Here is a 20146-nt window from a genome sequence, read left to right on the forward strand (position 1 = left end):
GATACAGGAGGTTTTGTAAGGATAATACCTGAGACAATAACAAGTGTTTTTATATACAATAAATAATTTTCCTTAAAAACTATTTATTTTGAAAATATGTAAGAAAAAAATGTCTAAGTACATTCAGTTCAGTCGCTCAGTTGTGTCCGACTCTTTGCGACCCCATGAATCACAGCACGCCAGGCCTCCCTGTCCATCACCAACTCCCGGAGTTCACTTAGACTCACGTCCATCAAGTCAGTGATGCCATCCAGCCATCTCATCCTCGGTCGTCCCCTTCTCCTCCTGCCCCCAATCCCTCCCAGCATCAGAGTCTTTTCCAATGAGTCAACTCTTCGTATGAGGTGGCCAAAGTACTGGACTTTCCGCTTTAGCATCATTCCTTCCAAAGAAATCCCAGGGCTGATCTCCTTCAGAATGGACTGGTTGGATCTCCTTGCAGTCCAAGGGACCCTCAAGAGTCTTCTCCAACACCACAGTTCAAAAGCATCAATTCTTCGGCACTCAGCCATCTTCACAGTCCAACTCTCACATCCATACATGACCACTCAGCACACTTTAAAAATTAAGTGTACATTCAGCACACTTAAAGTACATTCAGCACACTTTAAAAATTAAGTTTTTATTCAAAGACTGAGTCAAAGAAACGGGAAGACATGCAGAATGAAAACACTATCCTCCAACTCCCAGACAAAACCAGCAGTGAAGAGAGCACGAGAAAACATCACACATAAAAAGGAAAAACATAGATAAATTAACAAATTCACAAAATGCAATCAATAAACAGGAAAGATACTCCCTGACAAAATTAAATATTTTCCTACAGATACTGAGAATCTGGCTTTCACCATGCTTAAAAGAAAAGTCAGAAACCCAGTACCCCTATCTGTTTATTTAAGTTTACGCTACAAAAACTGCAATAATTAATGTCAAACATGGGATTTTTTTACCATTTTAACCAGCACCTAACAACACTGATAATTTAAATCATGTAAGAAAATTTTCTCTTTAGTCTGCTGTCCTGAAATCTGAAGTCTATTACAAGTTTAAAAGCGAAAATAAAAACAAAAATGTAGTTTATAAAGATTAGTATTTAAATGTTGCAAAATCACAGCAAAGTGATACTTTTAACTTTCCCCCTGTAACTGTAAACGTGAAACCAATCTCTTTCCAAAACATGTGACATCTAAAATCAATCACTAAGTCTGTCTTTCAAACTCATTTCTATGTTTCAACTGATGTTTGATGATTTTAATGAATATGCTCCACTGTAGAATGGATGACTGGTTTCCAGTCTTTTAAAGAAAGAGACCCTGTAACTGTCAATCATCTCTGAAGACTCCCCCCATGTAAGTTATATATACTACATATGGTACTATGAGTTCTACATCATGCTTTTAAAAATGTACACAAATTTCAAAAAGATTAGCAAGCAAATTAGACCATATGCATTTTTCTAGAGACAGCAGCTCATTTGCCTATAAATTTACAGACTTCTCTTCGTGACTCAGTAACTCTTCAGACGTACAAGAGCCGCTGGGTGGGAACCAGTCATCTGGAAGTCAGCTCAGAAAGCACACAACCCACTCACGTTTGTTCAGTGCTTGTTTAGTGCACACAGTTTATGACACAATTTACACACTCAGCCTGAAAGATAGCCAGAGGGGGCGTAAGAATTCTCATTTCACAAATAAGATATGGAAGTTGAGAAGGAATAAAGAAATGGGTTCATGTTACACAGCCTAACAATGGTGGAATTCCTTTTAGATAACAGGTCTTATTGCTAACAATATTTTTAACCCATTTGTTCATCTGGTTACAAAAGGGCAATGTAATCATTTTAGTAAAATCAGACTAACAACCAGTAATTCAGAGGAACAAAATTTTTTTTTTTAATTTATATCTTTTTGGGATACCTAACAACGTGGGTCACAATTCTACATAAAATCATTTTAGGGGTATTAAAAAGGAAATGGCAAAGTGAGCTAAGATATGTTAAACAGAAAAGCCCACTTAGAGAAGTGTTATGATTTAGGAAAACAATACATTTCTAAATATTGCGAAACGTCCAGGTTCTAACACATTTAAACAGTCACATTGTACTTGACATTTCTAAACTAATAAACCCAACTGTCTGGTTAATTTCTTAGTAATCTTAGCAAAACTGGGTAGTCACTCTAAAATGCACTAACACACTTCATTAGTTAAGAGGTAAGAATTCCAATTTCAGAGAGTAAGCAACAAGGTGCTACCTGCAAGAGAATGTGGGAGACACTTGACTAAAGGGTTACTGACTGAAAGAGCTAAAGCCAAAAGGTCAAGAACCTGGAGAAGGGACCCCATGTTTTACAGCATATTAGTTTGGATTTTTAAAAACCTTTTATGAAACATTTTAGGGTGGGGGGTATTCAAGTATTTCATTCCCTGCCCCATTTCAAAGAACCACCCAAGAGCAAATTAAAACAGTGATGAAGGGAAACGCTTACAGGTTTGTATCTCAGAGCATCTCTGTAGGATCCAAACAAAGCCGCCTGCGCCCTGAGGAAGGCCCTGGCTACTCCATCCCCCGTAGCTGTGGACTGCTTCTTCAGTTTATTTTTCAGGGCCGAGACCTGCGTGACAGAGAGGAATCGTTACATTCACACCTCGGATATTGGAACGGTGAGGGACGAGCTGATCCGCAGGCAGGCCGCCGCGCCCGCGGGTCAGCCCGGGCGCCTCCTCCTCGCCTCCGCTTATCATCCTGACCGCGGGCAGCACCTGCTGGCCTGTTAATTGAAAGGGAAGCAGGGGCCCGCGGTAATGTGCTAATGCAAATTGGTCTGCACGCTCCTTTTTTATTCCCAAGGTCTCCTGACATAAATAAGCTTTAATTATTTTACAGTAAACTGCTTGTGAGCCACTTTCCTGCAGATGTTTAGCCATTACAACGAGTGTCTACTTGTTTGGAGATGGAGCCGGGTGGGGAGCGTTTTGTTTCTGCTACGGAAGCTTACTTGTTCCAGGCCCTCCAGGATCACTGGCTGTTTATTTTTGGAAGCCTCATTTGTACATATAATTTTCCAGTCACTTGTTGAGTAGTTTTCAGCATTATTAGATAGAAAGCGGGAAGGGAGTTAAGGTTACTGAGAATCTAAGCACGACTAGGGAATTCTGTTACGCTCGTTAGACACTGACTGTCCCATCTGATGTGAATAGTCTTCCACGCCAAGTACTCATGCTATAGTTTATGAACGAACAAACAAGGGCTCGAATGTGTGGACTGATTTGTCCTTAATATTTGGCTACCAGAAGGCGAAACTGAGATCTCAACCCAGTTCTGTCCAGTTTTTCCCACCACCATTATTAGCAGGATTCGAGTTAAACGTTATTGCCTTATGAACCAGTTATCCCACTAATAATGTTTCTAAATCAAAGGAAGATGTATGATCTAGAAATTTGCATACTTTTAAAAGGCACCTATGTTTGCTACAATTTTCCATACACTTGCATCCTTTAATTTCAGGTCCTGTGTATTAGTATTTTGGGGCTTCCCAGGTGGCTCAGTGGTCAAGAATCTGTCTGCCAATGCAGGAGACAGGGGTTCAATCCCTGGGCTGGGAAGATCCCCTGGAGGAGGATATGGCAACTTGCTCCGTATTCTAGTCAGGGAAATCCCATGGACAGAGGAGCCTGGTGGACTACAGCCTGGATCTCAAGAGTCAGACATGACTGAGTGAGTAAACCACCAGTTCCACAATCATATTCCTGATGTGTACTCTTACTTTTTTTTAAAGAGGACGTGATATGATCTGTTCCCATGCCTCCAGTTCACTTGACCCATTCCTTTCCCACATAAAAACCTCACTCTATACACTTAAAAAGTACTAGTGATGCTCATATACATTCCTTAGCAATGCTCTACCTGGGAACATGAGGTCATGTAGCAATCCTGTTTTCTTAAGAAAAACACTGATGGGACGAGTTGGCCTGCTCCCTTACCAGAGCATATTCTCATCCTTACGACAGATATCACCCGATTAACAACGCTGTTCCTCCTTTACATATATGTGCAAGGAGTGTTTACACTTCTTTATACAAGCGTCCTGACTGCCCCTGTGAATGATGACTGTAACTGAAGTGTCAACCTAATTAACAACCAAACTTCGAATAATGCTAATGAGAAACGAACACACCATCAGAGGCAGGACCAGCTCTACAGGTGATAAACCTTCACAGGAGTGACATTTTCCAGTGTAAAGTCACAGCCACTGTGATCTGATCAAAGACACAGACCCCCACTGGGTCCAATTATAACCATAGTTTTGAAAAAATTACTGAGTTAGGATGCTCATAATCTATGCAGAAAGGCCTTTGCAGTATAGGTCTTTCCCCATAGCTGTGATCTTCTCAATTTATATCCAGGCTCCACAGATCCAGATAAAAGTTTAGAACCTAACTCACTTAGCCCACAAAGTGAATAAACCCGGATTCATTTAAGAAGTTGTTATTATTAAAATCTAACCTCAATAAATGCACATTTTTAGATAGCCCACATGTTCAAAAATAAATATAGCAGAAGGATGCAAAAACAAACCTCTGACTTAATATCCCATATTCTGAAGATAGTAATAATGTTAAGTTCCAAATGCCTTTTTAAAAGAAAACAATGGGAATGAAATCAACACATGTATTTCATTAATGCCCCCTAGAAAGGCTTATCATGCAAAGAATAACAGTCTAGTCTTCCGAAGTATTATAAAAATAAAATAGGGTTATGTTTACTTTAGAAAATAAAAATTAAACGTCATGCCTTGTATCTTTGCAAAAGTGAATTCCTCAAGATGTATTTTTCTATAAAACCTGAAAGTGGGGCTTCCCTGGGGGTCCAGTGGTTAAGAATTCACTTGCCAATGCAGGGGACACAGGCTCAGTCCCTGATCCAGGAAGATCCCACATGCCAAGGAGCAACTGAGCCCGTGCGCCACCACCAGACAAGCCACCACCATGAGCAGCCTACACACCACAACGAGAGAGGAGCCCCGGCTCCCTGCAACTCGAGGAAGCCCGCACAGCACAAAGGCCTAGTGCAGACAAAAATAAACTCAAGAATCTTAAAAAAGACAATCCGTAGCTGGTGGGGTGCTGTATGGATTATAACGTATATGGAGCAAACGCCTTAAAGGAAAAAAGAAGCCTGAAAGTGACAATTCAGCTCTCCAAAAATCAAGAATCCTTAGGCTGAGCGTGACATCTGTGCTGGCAGAGCCTGGAAGCACGTCAGGCCATTGATCAGCCGTTGCCACTCCAAATCCTCAGCTATTTAATGGCCAAGCAAGTCTTCTAGGGTTATTAATCACATTGCCACAAACCCTTCCTAAACAAAATTGCAACTATGTAGCCTTCACTTCCAAATTAGTCAGTGTCAGTTCCTGAATCCCATCAAGAGGTCTACAGAACATAGGAAAGAAGAAAATATTTGCTCTAGAACTTCCAAGAGGGTAGCCACTAGACACAGGAGCACCTGAAATGTGACTAGCCCAAACTGAGAGCTGCTGCTAGTTAAAAAAAAAAAAAATACACTGGATTTTGAAGACTTAGTATCATACAGAGAGTAAAATACCTCATTAATAATTTTTACTGATTACATGCTGAAACAGTATTTTGAATATACTGGGTTAAATAAAACATTAAAATTCATTTCAGCTATTTCTTTTTGCTTTTTAGCATGGTTGCTAGAAAATTTTTAATTGCAAATGTGGCCTACATTATGTTTCTCCTGTGGACTGTGCTATTTTATATGAACATACTATTCATGTTGAACATACTATTCATACAATTTCATACATACATGTGAGACTAAAAAAACTGCCTTGCAAGAAACATGGTTAAGGTTTTCCTTTGCCTATTTCTACATTATTTCAGCCTTTACAAACTGCACATGAAGAGCTCTTCCTTGACCTACTCGAGGTGAGCCTCGACTGTCAGCAGATGGGTGGTGGTCCCAGTTTCTCAGACCAGAGGGGCAATGAGTTAAGGGTTTCTATGCACACCCATGAGAGCTCAGAAACAACCTGTAAAAATGAAATGCTTTTTAACAGTCAGCTTCAGATATGAGGATACTACTCTAATATAAAATAACTGTCAACCTTGTTATTTTTCTGTACTGTAAACCACGGGAGTAAGTTATCACCAGTTACCACTGCCCTTTGCAGTGCTAATGAGCTGTGAGCAGATTTTAATATATATATTTTTTAATTTTTAAAAAAAGGTGATGTATCTTCTGCACTTTTAAAATACCTGGTCTGGGAAATAGCATTTTCTGCTTAATTCCCAAACTTCAAAGTTTAGTTTTGACATCAATGTACATCTTTCCATGATATCCTAAAGCTTATACTCACATGCAACTTAATTCAGCAAAGCACCTGGAACTTTGGTAACACGGCTATTATCACAAAATCCTATCATGGCCTCCTGAAAAAGTATCCAATATTTTCTCTTTTTATTCTTAAGAAAGTAAGCTGCAATGTTTGATGGCTGAGGATGACTTCAAAACTGATGTTTTACTTTGACATATGTAGTCTGTATATAAATTATTTTTTAAGTCTAATTAGGTATCATACCAGACCCTCCCCTCAAAAAATGTGAAAAAACTTCAGAATAAACATAATTTCACTGCTCTTATCAAGTGCTCAAATTCCTTTCATACAATGAGCATCCAGGCTTCCAAGCAGCCAGAATTACAGCCTGGGTCTAAGCATAGTGAGAGTTCACTGCAATGTGAATAATATTACCAATTGTCACCCTTGCCCTCTTAGCACTAAGTGACTGTGAGTAAAAGGAGGGGATTACACGAGTAAACACAGCAAACAGGCATAAATTAAAAGAGAGCAAGCCACATGCACGTGGTCTGAGCAGTGAAGCAATGATGCTAACTGGGGGTTAGGAAGGGAGGTGACATAGAGGAGCTGAGATTTTTCATGGAAGTGACAGGTTTTTCTCTTGACTTTCAGATGCAGCTTCTCAGGAAAAATAAATCAACCACTATAACCCACTAATTTTCATTTCATTTCTTAGGATCACAAAGAGAAACATCAGGGTACAGAACAGAAGGTAAGCATAAACTTCAGGGATAATATTGGGATAAACTATGTGTCCTGACATGGCCCTGTGATATCTTTAAATATCCATATTCCTAATTGAACTCTACTCCAGAAACTACATACATTCAGAAGAGCTAATGCTTCAAATAATATCTTGCTTTAGAAAAAAGTTACGACGTTGAAATCTTTATTCTTCCATGAAACATCTTATGGTCATTGTATGAATCCAAAATTAAATCCCTACACTTTAATCCTTCTAATGTTCAGTTTCTTAGGCAATAAAATGAACCCTTCTGTCTCAATTTTCTAACATGTTTCTATTTAAGGATTAAAACACTAACCTTTAACATTTGTTAAATGAAAAACATATGATACACTGGCAGAGGGCATCATGACACTGTTTCTTTGAATGCTTAAATTACCTATCGGAACCTAAAATATGGTGTCATCTACAACTGTTTCCCCTTCAGAGGGATCGTAAAATGAAGACAACCAAGACCGCTCTTACTCCCTCTCAAGTCCAACGTCATGCCAGTGTCTCAACAGCAATGTCACTTCCAAGATCCAGGAGCTGAGAAAGTACCCTCGGAGGCCCTCTCGACACTGCACCCTTCGCATCTTCCATGAGCAGCACATCACGTCACGGAGCCCCAGCCGTCTGACCTCCGATATGGATCTCAAATCTGCCCACCTTGATCCAAATCCCTGCCGCTATCAAGTGCAAGCAGCGATCATCTCTCGCCTGGACCACTGCCAACGGTCTCTCAACCCGTTCATTCTGCTCTATTCTGCTTCGTCTGAGCCAGGATCTTCAGGACCTAGAGCTGGAGATGGTGTTTTTACAAGCCTAAGTGGCCTGCGCTATTATTCCTCTGCTACAGATCTCCAGTAAAGGGCCAGTAAAGCCTGGAGTCCTGAACAAGAGCCCGTGACCTCACGCTCTCCCTCTTGCTATCTCTACCACCTCACTGTATGTAACTCTCGCTTCTGTGTGTCTCACCACAGCTACACAGGGCTTCTCTCCCTTCCTGAATTTGCCAACGGCAAAACCTCTGCATACACTTACCCCTCCTCCTCCCACTCTGCATGGCTTACTCACACCCACCGTTCAGGCCAGTTCCGCACAGACGTTCTGACGTCTTGAGCTGAACCACAAAAGGCGTGTGTGAGTTTATATGCAGGTAACAGTGTTGGCTTGACTACAACCATTTCACTTTGGCTCTCTTACGGCAGAGGTGCTGTCAGTCCACCAGCATCTCACTGAGCTCTCTCTCTCTCTTTGGTAGCAGAAACCCTAAGCTCCAAGGGGTGCCTGGATAACCTAGCTGGGTTAGCCAGCCATCTCCCCGCACCACTGCGACCTGGTGTGGCCAGGGGCTTGTGTTCTGCTGATGGAACGTGAGCTTCAGGACTGCAGAGTGTACATCTTCTCATCCACTCCGCTCCCAGAGCAACACAGGCATACAGTAGGTGCCTCATGAGTATTTGAATGAGAGAATGAGCAAATCAACACCTGTCCAGGCACACTTTGTCCTAACTTCTCTAGTTGACTGAATAGAGTGTCTGTGACGGGGCCCAGGATCCAAGGACTAGAATTCACTGAGAAGTCCACCAAGTTGTCACCCCGTCAGCAGGATCTGGGAACCACCATCGGGACAGTGCTCACAACATCCTGTGCACAAAAAGTCTCTCGAATATGGAAAACTCAAGAACTTAAACACACACACAATTTTTCAATTATTTTAAAACCAAAATCAAGGTCTTTAAATACATAAACGCACACACACACACATACAGAGGCAGCAAGAAGAAAGAGAAGTGCACTTTTAAGATGACACAGGAGGAGAAAAGATATTAGGAAAAAGGCTAGCTAATTTAGATGGAAATGAAAAGCCATGACAAAACCAAGGAAACTCATGAGCACTGAAAAAAATCACTAAAAGTAACAAATTATAAATCAACTTTCAAATGCTAAATGCACAGAGACGTGAAGGGAGGGACAGAGCAGGGCTGGACTGATTCTTCCGTGCAGCCAAGAGAAACCAGTGAAGATCTTTTAAACGCCTGAAGCCCAGTTAATTAAGATTTTGCATTTTAAATTTTTGTTTTATTACGCTTTGGTACTGAAAGTTTATTAAAAAATACACACCGAGAAAACAGTAGGAAAACACAGCAGGATCTGTTCATACTCACAGACAAAAAACAACCTTTGTAAACAGTCTCATCTCTGAAAATAACTATTGAGAAGAAAAGGGAGCCCCCGTGACGGCCGAAGTTGGGGCAGGAGCCGGGTGCCTGCCACCACGCCCTGCTTCTCTAGGGCCAGGAGACACACGGCGGCCCTCGAGCCACAGAGGAAGAGATTAAACCCGCTTCCAGGCTTCTCCCTGTCGTTACTGTGGGAGTCAGATGGAAACACCCTTAGAGCGCGTTCTAGGAAGCACCTCTAAACAGGGACTTGAACAGCAACCTCCACGACAAAGGGCAGAAGAAACGCAACCTCGGTCCTCTCCCAGGACCGCTGATGGGCGCCCACACTGCCCGCCGCCCGGGGCTGCGAGGAGGGCCGATGCCCCGGGGCCTGGTCCACTAGCTGGACAGGGAGTGTCTCCTGGAGTCTACCCTATTAAACAAAACAACGTCCTTGAGATCACTCTAGAACCAGAGTCAAACTGTTATCTTTCTCATCTGGACACTTAAGAGGTTTGCTGGGGCTTCGGTCACTGCTAAACGCGATAAGGATTACAGCAGAGCGCTGGCGGGCCTGGAACTAACAGAATATTCTCTGGGGCCTCTTTTTTTTCTTTATAACATATATTATGACAATTTAACATATTAAACCTTCATGTTAGATTAGAGGAAATATCCAGTGAGTTAAACATATTTACTGACCTACTTGTACAGTTGGTTAAGAGTTAAATTTATTTATATACTTGAATTTAAACTGATTTTTTAAAATTCTCCAAGAAAGCCAATTCTTTCCCAAACTTATTCCCGAATGAATTAACTCACTTGAATTTAGATGATCTAAAAATTCTAGTTAGAGTTTGGGTTTTTTTCCTTTAGTTTTTTTAGGCTTGTAATGATTTTTAGTTAATTGGAGCAATTTGCGCCTTTCCTGTTCCCGTCATGGTAAAACCATTAACCTAGTCCTCAATGTGATACTTGAAAGTCTCAGACGCACCATGCTTTAGAGGACTCTATTTTATAATAAGGCCTTTTCAATGTTTTAATAATTAAATATGCTTTACACTGAATGTCACCGTCCTGTAACATACTGCGGCCTACCATGAAGGGTACAATAACTCTTCAGTGTGCCAACTGTATTTTCTACACAACCCTGGAATAGAAAATAGAAAGCCATTTTCCAATAGCATTACACGGAACATGAAAATGAGTTTTTAAAACAGTGCTGACAATCTTAATTTAAGTGAAATAAGTCATAATGGTATTTCTTTAACAAGATTAGAATGGAGAGTGGGCTTCTGCATCCACAAGAGGCACTCAGTACACTGTGTGCCACGCTCATATGTGACGCACCACGCACTAGTGTCTGGGCCGTAGTCTGAGGATCAGCCTGTATGAAATAAGGCTCTAGGCACACCAGGAGCGGAGGAGCTCTGCGCCTTTACCCTCTCATCTCGCGCAGAGGCAAGTATTTTGACCTGCCTCAGAGTATATTATTTTTCACAATCCAGTAAGCTGAAATTATTTAAAGACTGTTACACCACACAGGTCAAAATTTGCTTTCCTAAGTAATGAATATTCTAATACATGTGACTTTTTCAGATGTCAGTTCTAAGCAGCTTTCTTCTATAAGAGTTAGTTTATAATTGTTTTAAATAAATATTCACATAAAGACAGATATCCTATATTTCATTATAATTTGAATTAGCTTAATTTTCCCACAAGTGGGGTATCCTATTCATTTTTGAAACAGTAACAATTCTCCAAATTACTTTTCAAAAATGTTAAGGATGATAAAAATTTAAATGAGTACTAATACTCTAGAAATGCATTTTAAATTATTACATAATCAAAACTAAATTTGTATACTGTATGTATTTGCAACGGAGGAGGTCTCAATAGTGCATTTTCTTAAATTAAAATGAACACATTTGAGATTTCAAATATAATATTTAATACAAACTGGCTCTTTCTGCCCCCACTTAAAAACATACCACAATAACAGTAACTGCAATATTGTTACATAGCCCTAAAATTTATTCATTTCAAAACACTCAAACTACATATGTTTGAAGGTATCTATATCTGGCACAGCCACTAAAAAAAATAAAATGACAATGTATTTGTAGACAAAAACTACAAAAGTATATTTTAATGGGTCGACTGCTTTTAAAAGTTATTCCATGTAATTATCAATATCATTAAAATCACTCCCAATAAAATTTGTTTTTTTTTTCTTTTAATGATCCAAATCTATAGTGAAATGATGAAATCGAAAAACAAGTGTTCTTGTCAGAAGACAGGAAGAGGGTTTTTTTTCCTTTCCCTTAAGGAAAACAAAGGGTTCCTGAAAGCTTTGGCCTGATTTATTCTTCCAATTTTAAATACCTTAAGAGCAGCGGAACTGCTACTGGCATGGTAGTATTTCTAACAGTCAATAAATCTAAAATATTATGTGTGAATATTGGAATGAAGCCATTAAGAAGATTACAGCATGCAACACAGCAGAGGGTCCGCAGGAAAAAAGAACTAGTAATTCAGGACAACTGTGACCACTGACCTTTGAACAGCCAAGACCACTGGTCAAGCTGCCACGATAATAAAGTGCACAGGCACAGAAAGTCATCCAGCCTCTAAGTATAAATGTTTGGGTGAACGACTTTAAAAGGCCCCCGTTTGAATATCAGGTAATTTATTAAATTATCAAACAATACCAACAGTAATATTTTTCAGGCTTCAAGCATATTTTATTAAGTCACAAAAAAATTCAGGACTATCATTTGTGACTTGAACACATCTCACTCAAAACATTTACAACTAAAGGAAGTATGATGGGATACTTTATCATATTTCCCCACTAAACTGATGAAAAATCTAAATTTATTAGAGATGGATTAAACAACCACCTGAAATATTTTTAGAAAAGGATTATAACTTTAGAACATCTCACACTTTTAGTAAATAGTCCTAGCTCCATCTGAGAACTATTTCAGATTATTCATTCTTCAAATTTGTCTAAGTCTGCAGTCCTTAATTTCAAACATAAAAATACAATAGCTATATCATTTTGCAGAGTTCCTTTTTATGAATGTTCTTTACTATTTCGGTTATGTTTAATTAACTGTTGCTTATAACCAACCAGTGGGAAGATCCCTTCTGTCATTGCACATATTTAGGTTTTTACATTTTGTGAATATTGTTTAACTTCACATATTTAAATAAATGTTTAAATATCAAACTCATTCTCCTAGGAAAGTAGCAGTTCTCAATTTGAACAGAATCACCCATCAAAAAATTTCTATTAAAGACTGTTTTCCTCAAAGTAATGATCAGCTATCGCTAGAGCTGACTATAAACACTTTAATATAACACAAGAAAGCTGATTTCTTCTCTTCCTCTTTCTTATTCTTCCTCATTTAAAGGAAAAAAAAAAATCCTCTCAGAGAATTAACTGTGGGGACTATATCCACTTAAGGAAAACACTCCTAAAAGCTGGGACTTTATTTTCATAATTATGTCCCTATCTAGTGAAGACTACTTTGATGGATTTCTAAATGAACAACTCTAATCCTTTCTAGCAGCTTCTGCAGAATTTTTATAATGAGGCAATCTAGTTATAATGAGCTAAAAAGATAATATAATTCTTCACTGGCCTGGGTTTGGATTTATTCATACATAGCACAAATTTTACTACAGTGAGATAAAGTAGTTCAGTTAATTTGCTTCAAGGTCAGCAAGTATTTTAGGTTATTTATGAGCATAAATAATCTGATTTTGACTTTAAAGTCACATTTTTTCCTATCAGCAGCCATAAAAGCAATCAAGGCAAGTATTATTGTATTTTTTGAGTTTGAAAAAAAGTAATTAAAAACTCAAACCTAATAATGATTTCAAAGTACCTGCAATATTACTGAAAATAATATTTTGAAGGTTATTTCCAAATTTTAATATATCTGAATAAATGGATTTTTAATTAGAATTATGTTACACAGATATTTTTAAATAGACATTAGAATATATACAGAAGCAGTACAATCTGCATTTGTACCCTGTTCTAAGTAATACAAAGGCCAAAAAAAATGCATTTCTGAAAACCACTTAACACAAAATACAGAATATATCCTATTTAAGCTGCAGACACACACACGCACACACACACATACACACACACAAACCTCTGCAAGATCAAAGACCGAAAGAGAGCTGGCACTTAATTTATCAGCCTTTACAGACAAAAGACAGTTTTCGTCATTTCAAAAGGATCAGATGTCTTTTATGACAAACTGGGTTTGCAGTTTAATTTACAAATAGAATCCTAAGTAAGCAGTCTGTGCTCTGCCAGAACAAATGACAAACAGTGTAGGTTTTCATTCTTGCGGCCCTCAGCAGGAGAGAAAAGATTAAAAATAAAACTGAAATAATTTAGAGAAAACAAATAAATGTTTCAGAAAGTTGAGGGAGATCAAAGCCAGAATTTTCTGACCCCAACTGTACAAGCATTTCTTATTATATTGACCAGTGCCATCAGCTCATTAATTAAAAGGAAAAGCGCTGGCAGGTGGCAGGGAAGCAAAAGCCGATAATTGGCCCCCTTCTTCTTCTTGCCTTCAAAAACTCGCTCATTCTTCTGCAAGACATGCCACTAGGCAGACAGAAATGCCTACTTTGTAATATAATGATTAAGATGAGATGAAGAGACGTGCGCTTAAAGAAACTCTGCCTAATGAATGCATCGAGCTTTTTAATTACGATCCTACTCTTATAATAAGGAATGTGATGCTCCATTCGACATCTCCTCGACTGCCAAAAGGTAAAAATGCTAAATTGAGGCTCTACATTGCTTCCTCTCACACCACATGCACATAGGCAACCCTTTTATTTCAGACAGAAAAAGTGGGAAAGCAACTCCTGGTGATTCAAGGGTCCAGGAGAAAACACACACGTACGTTCACCACAAAACACCCGCCACACTTACCACATCGCTTGGAAGGCTGCTCAAGTCATTAAACGGTGATTCTAAAGTGTTTGTGTCAACATTTAACATAACCACATCCTCCAGTGATTTATTTTTCACTCTCTGTTTAAAAAACACAATTATAAACACACATCTTAGTATAGTTTCCTTCCAAACCTATCATGAGCTTAGACATGTAGAGAAAATTAATTTTAATGCATTAGCCTTAGAAAAAAAGGAAAATTCTACACTATGAAAGAATACAAACAATTTTCCCTTATGAGAACGTCTGTCTAAAACCATTCAAAAAGGTAAGAGTAAAAAGTACTTAAAACAGAATGTTTACTCACCTAAAAATATTAATTTAGTTAGGAGCAACTAAATGTAATCTAACTACCAAAGAGATATTACAACAAATACAAAATAGGGACACTGCTATAATAAACTGTAAATATTTATATTCTTTAAATTTTACCAACTGAATTTCAATCCTATGATACAGGAACGTGTAGCCAGTTCCAGAGCTATTTTTAGCATAAATCATACTTTGGAGTTAATATAAAACAATAAATATGACTAAGAAATAAATCAACTTTTAAATTAGTAAATATTTCCTCTATTACCTCCATATCAATTTGGTGTAAGTTGATGATGACTTATAAGTGAAAGTTGAATAAGAAAAAATGACAGCAGTAATACAGAATTTGTTATATTCTTTATCCCATGAAATTAATAAAAAGGATTGAATTTAACAGCCTATCAGATCAACTATGTGACTTGTCATATGTGTTTGAAAGCTTAGTCAAACGGCCAAATTATCTCCATACATGCACAAATGACAGTAAATAAGAATTTATTAAAGCTGTATCCTTAAAGAAATATTTATAATTAATTTTTCCTACCTAAATTAATATGTCTACTTAAATCATATAAATTAGTCTTATTTAATGATAGCAAGTGTTATCCCCTAGTGAAAATAAGTAATATGTACATTAACGAAATATATCCATCAACTCAGAATTCCATAATTGCACAGTTCAACTAGCAATCTACCAATTAATCTCGGTGCAATAGTTTTAAAAGTGACATTCTAGAATAATAGCCATTTTTCAATTTAAACACCCTAAATATTAAATTGGCCAGGACAATCTTTTAAGTTAGCCAAGACTGAAATTTCTGCGATCTATTCAGAATTTCAAATATCTGTGTACTGGGTAGAATGCTAAATTTGCTAGGAAAATGACAGTCTAAAGTAGGGAATTTTTATGAATTAAGAAAGCCATAATGTCTACGTGGAATACAGATTTTCACATGATTCTGAAACTCTGTCTTGTAAAAGACACTATAATTATTCTAAAGTAATATTCAGAAGATGGCCATTTCTAACAAATTAACAGAGAATCACTTATAATAGTGATATCAGTGCCAAATATTTATGAACTCATTTCCCTTCCACGTGCATATGTATATGTAAAAGAGATTTACATATATAAATATGTGGTTATCTACAAATCAACTACAGCATAACCATAAAAATAACCTATTTTATGAAGAAAAATATGTGTATATTAATGGCATTTAGATGGGAAAAGTATACCTTAAGTTTCATTTCCATCTTCAATTCTAAATTGCCCTTTTAAAAAACAGAAATAGTAAGGATAATCCAGAAACCTGATACTTTCTTTCAGGGGATGAAGTGAGTTCATCTAAATAGCCCAGAGTAATGGTTTTGTGATCTCAAAATGTTTGTAACATCACTAACACTTAACTCTGAATAAAGGAAATTAGTCTTGGTATGAAATGTATAGTTTTTTCAAAGTTTCTCTTAGATTAAACAAGTCTGATAATAGCTGAACATTAAAATCTGTTATAGGGAACACTCGATAAGAATGGAAAATGCGTTCATCTCAACAAATCAATACACCAAGCCTCCCTAAAGTGAGAACAATTCTACATAACCCAACAAGGGGGTGGAAATGGTATGCAATTTAAATCTGGTTTTTAAAAATTCAGATTAATGTGTTTTCTCTTTTATTTCCCTCCAAACCTAGCTTTAGCTATTTTTTTCTAAAGTAGAATAAGAGGTCAGACGGCCTGTGAAACAGCGCCTCTTCCTCTGTCCCATACTTTTCTGTCTCACAAAATTCATGAACTTATTTTGATGGGGAAAGAGTAAGAAAGTGTGGAAACAGAATATGCTTTTTATCCCGCAAAAATAAAAAGATACTATTAGGCCATGGACTGAAAGTCATCTTGAGGACAACACAAGATGCTGAGCCACCCAGTCTGCTGGCATCCCCCACCCGTCACCCTCCTCCCAGGTGAGGCCAGCACACCTGGGCACCTGATGCCAGGAAGGGACATGGCGGCAGCCACCAAGTGATGCTGTGGGACTGGGTCAGCACTGTCCAGGATCACTCAGTGATGGAAGCTCTGCACTGGGGGCCTCTGCAGACTTACTCCCAATCACACTAACAGGCCTTAGTCTGCCTGGACTTTATCCCTAAAGTCTAGTTTTCAGGGGGAACAAAATGCCCTTACCCTTCATTTCAGAAGCAAACAAACAGTTTAAAAAGATTCCTAGCCAGCTTTTACTTATAACCACACAAAAATAATTTTTAAAAGGTTTAGAAAGACATTAAGTTCATATCTTTGAACAATTAGGTTTAAAAGTCTTTGTAAAACTGATAAAAAGTGTTGAAACCTTCTTGACGGAGAGGGAAGAGGATATTTCAACACTTCCCCAACAACAACAAAAAAGTCAGTCATATTTGCAGCCAAAGAAAATGCGAAAAATTATCCAGTCCTGTTCCTTATGTAAAATGTGTAAATATATTTGTATTTTGATTATAATACCACTTAAATAAAATTTTAAAAGCACGGCTAAAGATTAGAATTTTAGCTAAAAATAAATCTGCCTAATAATGTCATGATAAGAATGGAATTCTGATACAGGATGTCTATCTCCTGGTAAAAGACTAAGAAGAAAGTTACTAAATGGTACCCAACTGGTTTAGAGACATTCCTGAAGTTCCTGTTATAGTTTCTCATTCACTATTCAGCCAAATAAACCAAATAAAGCCAAATAAAGACAGCTTAATAAGTTCAGAGTATAAAAGGAGCAGAGGTTCCAGCTGATCTAACTGTGGCTTCATGCAGTCTCGCTTCAGGATAAGAGCCATTTGAAAGGCAGAAAGGACTGCTTGTCCAAGACAATACTCTAAGGAGTAAAAAATTCTTAAATCTGCTTCTTTAAAAAGGTAATGATTTTCTCTACAGGGGTCCAATAAACATGTGATAAATTTTATTGAATATTTAAAGTATGTACTACCTTCTGTAGTATTCTGGAAAAGCTTTTTTAAAAGTTGATATAGAATCATTATGCAAAATAAAACAGGTACAGTCAACCACTTCAAATATTATTCATCTGCATAAATAAATGTATTATAAAAACTATGTGTTCTGTTAGGTATGTTAAATAAAGAGATATGTGCACTAACATCAAAATCAAATTTGATGACTTAAAAAAAAAATCATGCCAACCAACCATGGTTAGATTTTTGCAAGAAATCAAACTACTGATGAATAAAATGCCGGTCATATATTCTACACTCTACTAGTAGATTAAATACCTACTTATTTATGTTTTATCTTATATAATTTGTTTTCACTGCAAGTACCTTGGCCTTTAAGAAGTATTCTAAAAATAAACAAAATACAGAGTTATTATGCTATGCAATCCAGGCTTCAAAATTAAAAAGAAACTAAACCCACTATAATTCATTAAGATGTATTCTTTATTAATGGTTAAAGCATACTCTCTCCACAAAAGATGCTCAGGAGTTTTAAAAATAATCCCCAGGATCTTCCTTGATCAGCAAAGTGAGGATTGATACAGCGATAATGACTTATCATTAAACCAAATCTAACTCACTAAGTTTGCTTATCAGAAACTGGGTTAAAGTACAATATGGACAACCAGCCAAAGAAGAAATTTATCTGAACAAATCAGCTGGCATAATGATGCCAGGCAACTAACCCAAGCCTTCTGTTTACTTTTTAGAAACTAATCTTATAAGATGTCCTCTCTGGAAATCTCACTGATTTCAAGTTTGAGGTGTTTAAAGTTCAAGGTTTTCCATTGCAGTGATAATAAATGACAAAAGTCACTGAGATGACAGTTAAAAAAAAAAAAAACCTACATTTTAAGTCCCAACAGGACTGAAAATTAAAATTTTTGAAAAGCTATATTCTAATTTAAAAGTTCATGATTAGTGTATTAAAATATATTTTTGATAAAATTTTGATACAATGGATTATAGTGAAGTTCGCAAAATAAAAATTTACCCTTTATGATTCATAATTACAAAAATTTCTGCTTTTAAAATATAGAAATACATCTTCTGAAAGAGAAACAGATATAAAATATCTCAAGCATCATCAAGAAAACGGTTCAAATACTAAGTTTTTAGTATTTAAAACTTAACACATGACTGCAACCAAACAGAACCTACTTTCGGGGGGTCTCAGGCCCCTGAAGATAGCCCTGTGCTTACTGATTAAATACAATTATTTCAATATCACCTTTTGGAAAACCATCACGTACATATACTCTAAATATGCAGCTAGTTACTTCCTTGAACTATTCAACTGATATTCTCTCAGAACACAACTGTTTTAACTATTACTTTTACGAATTAATTTATCTCATGTCTGAAAGATACTCACCTCTAGGAGGCTGGAGTGTATTCCAATCAGGTACGGCATGGGGGCACTAAATTAAAAATACACACGTATATGTTCACAGAGTTCATTAAAACTGAAACAACGATACAGTAATTCAGAATGCTTTAGAAAATACATTGATAAATGGGTGGTTCTAACATAGCACATCATAGATAGTTAAAATTATTCCATTCACAAAAATCAAATTTAATCTGAGGCCACTGATATATTCAAATTAAGGTTGATGTATATAAAAATCACAGAATTATAATTAAATCAAGAGTTATAAGGTTTAAAAAACCTTTTTTAATATAAGGAGAATATTAGGGTCTCCCATTGTCTAAGATGAATCTTTTCCATATACTTCCTATCAAATATATCTTGAAGAATCATCAAATTTATTCACACTTATTTGTATAATTTTTTATTTAATTAGATTCTTACATGATTTTATCAATATATATTCAAGATTTCACACATAATATACCACCAAAATGTTTGAGTCAGTCACAATGTGTTTACTGAGAACTACTGTGTGCCAGGTACAGTTTGGGAACTGAGGATGCAAAGATCAATAATCTCCTCCTCCACCACTCTCACCATCCTATTTCTCTGCTATCTTTCCACTCACGTCCTGTGCCTTTTATTTAAACTCCATGCATTCTTCTGTATCCCACTTTTAACTGTCATATAAAATTATACTTAGTAATAATATTAAATGAATAAAATTTAACTTATAATGATACCAAAGTTATCATTTTAATAAATTTTAAATTGTCTAATAATTTTCAGAGTGATGTTAATTACTTCAACGCAGTATGTGGAGCAGACCCAGGTGCCACCGCCTGGCAAAGGGATGAGGGCACAATAAACAGGACAGGCAGAGCACACACCCTTGTGGGGCTGACATTCCAGCAGAGGATACAGACATTAAATGAAGCTCACAATACACAAAGTCAAGCCTCACTAGTAATTTCAGAAATATTTCTCAGGAAATACAGCGAGGAAACTATTCAACTCGACGTTTCAAAATGAAATTATTATTTAACAAGGAAACATGAAAACGAACAAGTGTCTATAAATGTGATAGAAGATATGCAAGCTAGTAGCTATTTTAAAATAAAACATTTTGGCATTTCTTTTATATACATCTCTGTGTGATACTTAATGCAAGCCTTTTCTGTTAATGAAAACAGAT

General features: G+C 37.0%; 1 protein-coding gene across 1 annotated transcript in view; it reads right to left on the reverse strand.

Moving 5' to 3' along the window:
- DENND1B (DENN domain containing 1B) overlaps positions 1-20146 on the reverse strand; it is a 214897-nt gene that overhangs the window by 30394 nt on the left and 164357 nt on the right. The window contains exons 12-14 of the mRNA XM_068985972.1: positions 18952-18997; positions 14245-14346; positions 2487-2612 (exon numbers count right to left, since the gene is read on the reverse strand). Coding sequence (XP_068842073.1) covers positions 2487-2612; positions 14245-14346; positions 18952-18997 — 274 coding nt within the window. The remainder of the gene's footprint in view (positions 1-2486; positions 2613-14244; positions 14347-18951; positions 18998-20146) is intronic.

This window comes from Capricornis sumatraensis, chromosome 14, assembly GCF_032405125.1.
Source record: "Capricornis sumatraensis isolate serow.1 chromosome 14, serow.2, whole genome shotgun sequence".
In the NCBI taxonomy this organism is placed as follows: Eukaryota; Metazoa; Chordata; class Mammalia; order Artiodactyla; family Bovidae; genus Capricornis; species Capricornis sumatraensis.